At 41.5% G+C, this 6,383-nt stretch overlaps 1 protein-coding gene across 1 annotated transcript; it reads right to left on the reverse strand.

The window, feature by feature from the left end:
• Window positions 1-267: 267 nt before the first annotated feature.
• Window positions 268-1,389, reverse strand: LOC134867411 (zona pellucida-like domain-containing protein 1). The gene has a single exon (XM_063887952.1). It carries the CDS (start codon window positions 1,273-1,275, stop codon window positions 268-270), a length of 1,008 nt encoding a protein of 335 aa, XP_063744022.1. The 5' UTR covers window positions 1,276-1,389.
• Between the last annotated feature and the right edge of the window lie 4,994 nt (window positions 1,390-6,383).

Raw genomic sequence — 6,383 nt, forward strand, 5'->3', positions numbered from 1 at the left:
TATTATCTGTGAAGACTTGGATGCAGGAGCTGGAAATAAACAGTTGGATTTGTTTTCCACAAGGCTTATAAATTGTAAAAAATACCAACACTTAAAACTTTTTGTCTATTTGGGAAATTAGGTATTTTAGAAACTAACAAGACCTCCTTAATCTTCTAAAGCTGGTTCATTCTGCTAACGATCCAAGATTGATACAGAATTAGAGCTACAGTAACAAATGATAAAGGCCTATGGCTACTACTCCGCCTTTCAGCTCATGATGCCTCCCTAGTACTTGAGCCTTTTGTAAAACACAGCTGCAACACAAAGGCTAATCAGGCAAACAAAAGCAAGAACGCCAACAGCAGCACCAAGCCCGACGGCAGCCTCGTCTTTCTCTTCTTCGCCGATAAGGGGCTTCTCTTTGGACTCGTTGCTGTCACCTTTGGTAATGATTTCCGAAGAAGAGATGGTGTACGTCTTAGTTATGCCCTCATCAGAAGTAAACAGGGTGTTCCTCTTCCTTCTGTTGTTGCACTGCAAGAAGGTGCTGCAAGTGCTTTTTTCACACAGACGGGTGATGCAGTGGAGGTAGTAGGTGGACACCGTCTCGTTCTGTTGCTCGATGAAGCGGAAGGCTGGGAAGCGAAAGCGGGCACTCTGGCTTTCCCCGTTCTCCATCATGGTGGTGAACCTATCCTTTGAACATGGGACAAACAGGTTAAATGTGCTGGAGTTTGAAGGCAGGCGGGAGATGGAGGCATAGCACTGGTCCAGCAGGACATGGTACTGTCCTGTCAAGTTGGTGGCCTTGACTTCGACAAACACACTGGTCCGCAGTTCAAGGCCCAGCTCGGGAATGACCAACGGTTGAGTATAGTTGGTGTCGCTGAACAGTTCCATGCTCAAGGTGCTGACGAAACTCCCATTGTTGTCCTTGATTGCAATGGAGGAAGACGACACATCTATCTGGGTGTTATTGACCAGATATTCTAACGGGTAGGCGCAGGAGTAGAAGTACTTTAGCTCAGCGTTGTACGTGATCATGCCTTTTGTTGGATCGGTGCTTCGAACCACACCGCTGATGTTGACCCTCTGGATGTTAGAGAAGTCGGAGAATACACCGGTCCCTGCAGCACTGGTAGTCCTGAATATGCTTCCACAAGCATGGGTCATATTTAGAGGGAAGCTAAAGCGAGCAACAGGGGGAGTCACAGAATCATCGAGGGTTGCTCTACAGACCGGGTCCAACATGTGGTTCAGGATCAGAAGAGTCTCATTGTATCCAGTGTACATGACGGGGCAGATTTCAATCGCCAGATCAATGGATGAAGTGCCGCACTGCACTGCGATGTCAGTGAGTTTAGGCCGTCTTGCTTCTGTCCCGCACTCATCCACCAACAGCTGAGTGCTCCTGCCTATAATGGAGAGTAAAAGTAAAAAGATCTTCATTGTTCTTCTCTAGATTTTGATTTGTTAATCTCCCACTGAACTTTCGTCTGCCACTGAAGGCTGGTAGATCTTCTCAGTCTGTTCAAAAGACCTTGGGTTGTTTTCTGGGGTCTTTATAGGAAAGTATGTCCTCTGGGATTGGCCAAAAACAAGGTCAAGCGACTTGCCATTTGTGAACAACTGTATTGTATAAAGTAGGAGAGCTCTGGTCTGAATCTTATCTTGAGGGCAACAACTGAAACCTGAAGCATCTTGCTGTCATGAAATACAGAGACCACAGCCTTGTTCCTTTGTTATATATGCCTTTAAAATATAGGTTTCCATGCTCTTAATGAAGTAAGTGAACATAACACTGCACGAGAAGAACAACACACAATGCTGCGAAGGTTCTTCTATCCCGTTTGGGCCCCAGTACCTCCTGTTATGGACCATTTTTAGATCTTGAAGAGCAGGCAGGGAACCACTGGGTTATGTAATCACTGTATCCTGACAAATATCTTACATTAATATAAACAACATCCTCAGTGAAATGTAATGACAAGAGATCACAGTATGGGGATTGTGAGACGCTGAAGGGACTGGAAATAAACCAAAACTAATCCTTTCACTTTTATCTATGTATTTCTCTTTGATTAACAGTAAGCTGGACAGTACTTCTTATAAAACGTACAATGTCACTTCAATATCAATGTCAATCAGTCTTTGTTTCGGACTTAATACTCAGATATTTGTGAATTCAATCCCTCAAAACAGAATGAAACATGGCCAAAGAGCTGATATTAAAGAGTAATGAACAAAATCCTGTACACTTTCATTTTGGGGGGCTCACCTGCCCAAGCCAACTTGTTTGTTTTTGGTTACCAACATGTTTTTACTCTACTCTGTTTACTTGCGGATTAATCGACAAACCTTTAGCACCAACTTCAGACAAAACTGCGCTGTAGCCCAATTCCTTTGCTCCAAACCCTTTGATCGAAACGTGCCTGATTCAGATTTCCTACTCTGCCATTTTAAGAAATGGCTTGGAAGTTGAATGGAAACACAGTGTACTCTGTTTCTTCCTTTCTTGCTTTCTTCCTTTCTTTCTTCCTCACACATGTCCTGTCATTCCCATTGTTGCTCTTTATTAATGACACGTCTTGTTCGTGGTGACGACATCAGGCAGGAAGTGAGAGGAAGGACGACAAACACACTGTCAAAGTCCTGCTGTGAATTTATTGGGGTACGGTGGCTGGTGTTTTGTGGGGTGATGGGGTCAGGCGGGTGGTGAGGGAGGGTCACCTGCTCTCCTGTTTGCTCACCTCCGCTCCTGGCTGCGTGATTAATGGACAGAGCCTTCAAATCTGCCGGAGGGTCTGCGGTGTTGAGGAGTCGCAGAGGCGGAAACACGAAATACGAGGTGGGAATTCCGTTTGGAAGAAAAATACAACCCTCTGTTGCTCTTTTATTGCACAGGTCCTGACCGAATGGCTCTCTGTTATGATTGGGCCTTGTGGGGTATTTTGTCTAGCGGCTAGCAGCAGCGAGGTGGTGATAGCTCCAGAGACAGAGGAAGTGAAGTGATGTGATGTTCTATCAGCAAGACTGTACGGAGAACACAAGCTGAGTGTTAATCTGCTGCTCGGACCAGAGCAGAGCTTGTTTTGTGTTGAGTTATAGTCGGAGCTGTTACAGGAAATAAGCCACAGCGTTCCTCAGTCGGGAAAAGGCAGATCTCTTACTTTGAGAAATATTATGTATAAAAATACTTTGCTTCAATTAAACATTCTGAAATCTAAACTTCCCTAGAAAGAAAAAAGGAAAAGCAACAAAAAATACTTAAACTAACTATGGAAAAACTACTTTGACACCCAACGTTTCTGCCTTGAGGTTTTAAATCCATCAAGTCTCTTTTACTTAGATTAGATTAGATGAAGTCTCAGAGAAGTCAAGCTTAATCCAGATTCAAATCCTCATGTCTGCAGACTCCAGTAGCTCTGGTACTTTTTAACACAACAAATGGAAATTTAAATTCAATTTGGTAGAAGTAAAAGTGAACCATGCATACAGGAGCTTCCACATACAAGTGTGCATTAACTAAGGTAACATTTCTGTTAGAGGTTTTGTACGCAGTGCAGATACATACATGATAGTCTCCCTATATATGCTGTAGGTCCCTGTGCTAGTTGAAAGCTCGTCTGTTTCATACTTTTCGCTGCCATATCCTCCTCTGCCGCCTGGCTGCTGTTCTGCCATTATAGACGCTGACCTGGTTCACACCAGATAATATATCACCCTGTAAAGCGAGCCGCCATAGAAGCACACAATTGTTATGCTAAGGAAATGAAACGTCACATATGAAATGTGTTAATGCTGCAAGAAACAACAATCTGCATGTTTAATAGCTAAAATACAGATATTTGAAGAGGTTAAAGTAAGCATCCAAATAAATGAGTGGTTGTTTGATGGGAACTATTCTGAGTGCACCTTCTTTTTGACGCTCACCAACGTTCTCCCTGCCAAGAAAAGGTTGGCATTAACACGGGTTTAGGATGCAGACTGTGCAGAATTTACACATTTTAGAGCCAATTTCAAGTTTTTTTTCAAATGTGGGTGTGCCACTGTTAATACAGTTATGTTGTAAGGTCAGTAATTGAGACCACATCCTCCTGAGCACTGAAATGGAGCTTTAATGTTCTATGTGTACACCACAAACTGAACAAGGTCAAGATGAAACAGCAGGAACAATACACACAACTTTCCTTATGGTAATTTGAGACTTTGGTAAACTCTGAGCTGAAATCAGAGCTCCTTTCACTCCAATCCAACCTCTATTCACAGAGGCTTACAGTATGTTACAAAGCACGGAGCATCTCTGAAAAAAAATCAGGAACTGGGTTATGAATTACAAATTGACAAAGAACCAGCTGATTATCCAGAAATGTGTGTGTTTGATGCACCTTGCATTCATTTGCATCTGTAAAATAAATCAGCCTTCTAATACTACTGTTATTTCATTTACATTTTTTGACACAGTTTAGGGAAATGTTTTCACAATCAGTGCGTTTGACTCGTCTTACAGTTTGTTTTTATTTTCTGTAAGACGGATCGTTTCACATCTTAAATATAAAACACATTCATATTGAATTGTTCTGTATGAATCTATAATAATAATCAGCTTTCTTTTAATACGATGATTAATCTGTGGAAAAAACTGTGTCAGAAGTGGGTATGATATCACGTCAGTACACCGATGAATACAATTTGTTCTCATATTTCAAATATTTAAATTCAAATAAAATCCATTTTTGCAATTAACATTTTGCAATACATTTAGTTGGTTTTAAAAATATATATTCTATAATATTTTAAGTTTTTCCCCACTTCACCTCCAGTTTATACTTAAAGTTAATTTGTAAAAAATGGTTTGAACTCATTGCTGTCATAAACTTTGTAAAAAAATAACATATTGTGAAATCCAAAAAGTGATAATCACACAAGACATATTTTACTGACAATAGAATATATAACCATTAATGTATAAATGACTGTGAATGCATTGTTATTACATGCCAAATATTATGAAATGCATAGAAAACTAACCAAAATAAAACTGTTCTCCTGATTTTGTTCAGTTATTCCCCATACATGTTATATCTGTAAATGTAATCAATCACAGCGGCTCAGAAATATGAATCACACTTTCCCACACACACAAATTGTTCATGCATGCTGTGTAGCGCTGATTTACGAGGCACCAGATATTTCTTAGTGATGCCTGTTGCTGCCTTCGTCTTTCATGTCTTACACACACACACACACACACACACACACACACACACACACACACACACACACACACACACACACACACACACACACACACACACACACACACACACACACACACACACACGCTGTGCCTTTGCCCTTTCATGTATGGAAAAGGGCAACTGCAGGGACCAGCTGTTAAGAGCTGAAGCAGATATGTCCCTCTCCCCGGAGCAGTTGCTTTTTCTGCAGCTAGGTCACACACACTCACATAAATATATATACACACACACACACACATTCCTGTACTGTTATAAAATGTCATTGGATTTGACGTAGTGACGAATGCCGTTTACCCTGGAGAGCTTCTGGTTGTGTGGGACGGAGCTCGATGCGTCTACAGTTTCAGAAAGAGCGTTATCTGAACATGAATAAAAATATAACTCAGACGGTCATTTCGTCTCCTGCTGAACCTCCTCTCATTCTATTTTCCTTCTGTCCTTTCTGTCCTTGGCCATTCATGTCTCCTACTATTTCTCCATCTTTGATTCCTTTCCTAGTTTTCTTTCCTTTTCTTTCTTCTCTTCTCTTTCTTTGCTTTCCTTTCTACTACGTTCCACTTTACTCCCCCTTTTTGACTATCTAATCAATTAAAGTTTGTCTTTCCTTTCCATTATTTTCTTACCTCAACTCTCATTTCCTCTTATCTATTTCCCTTATCCTATACTCTCTCTTCCTTTCCTTTCACCTTTGTGCTCACCATCTTTCCTTACCTTTCCTTCTGTGGTTTCCTACCTTCTCGTCCTGTTATTGCCTCTTATTTCCTTTCCCCCTTTCTCTTCCTTACCTGTTGTTTCCTTTCCTTACCCCTCTTTTCTCTTGCTTTACTCAACTCTTCCTTACTTCGTTCCTTCCTCCTGCTCCTCTCAAATATCCTATTTTCTTTCCTTGTTCTCCTTTCCTCTCCACTCTTTTCCTTCTCCTTCCTCGTGCCTCTCCTCTCGGTTTCGCTCTTTAGTAAACTTTGCTGCCATCACCTGCTGAATCACCTCCCCTCCTCCCCCTGTAGTTTTGAGTTACATCAGATGTGGAGCTCCGCTGTTTGGAGGACTGATTGATTTTAGGCCTCACCACAATCCAGCTGTTGTATTTTAGAGCTGCTGGCAAATGAGACGCTCTAAAACTTACCTCTAGAACCAAAT

Source organism: Eleginops maclovinus, chromosome 7, assembly GCF_036324505.1.
Source record: "Eleginops maclovinus isolate JMC-PN-2008 ecotype Puerto Natales chromosome 7, JC_Emac_rtc_rv5, whole genome shotgun sequence".
NCBI lineage: Eukaryota > Metazoa > Chordata > Actinopteri > Perciformes > Eleginopidae > Eleginops > Eleginops maclovinus.

What these genes read in the sequence shown, in the direction of transcription:
- LOC134867411 (XM_063887952.1), bottom strand. Translation starts at nt 1,275, where the DNA reads ATGTACACTGGATACAATGAGACTCTTCTGATCCTGAACCACATGTTG.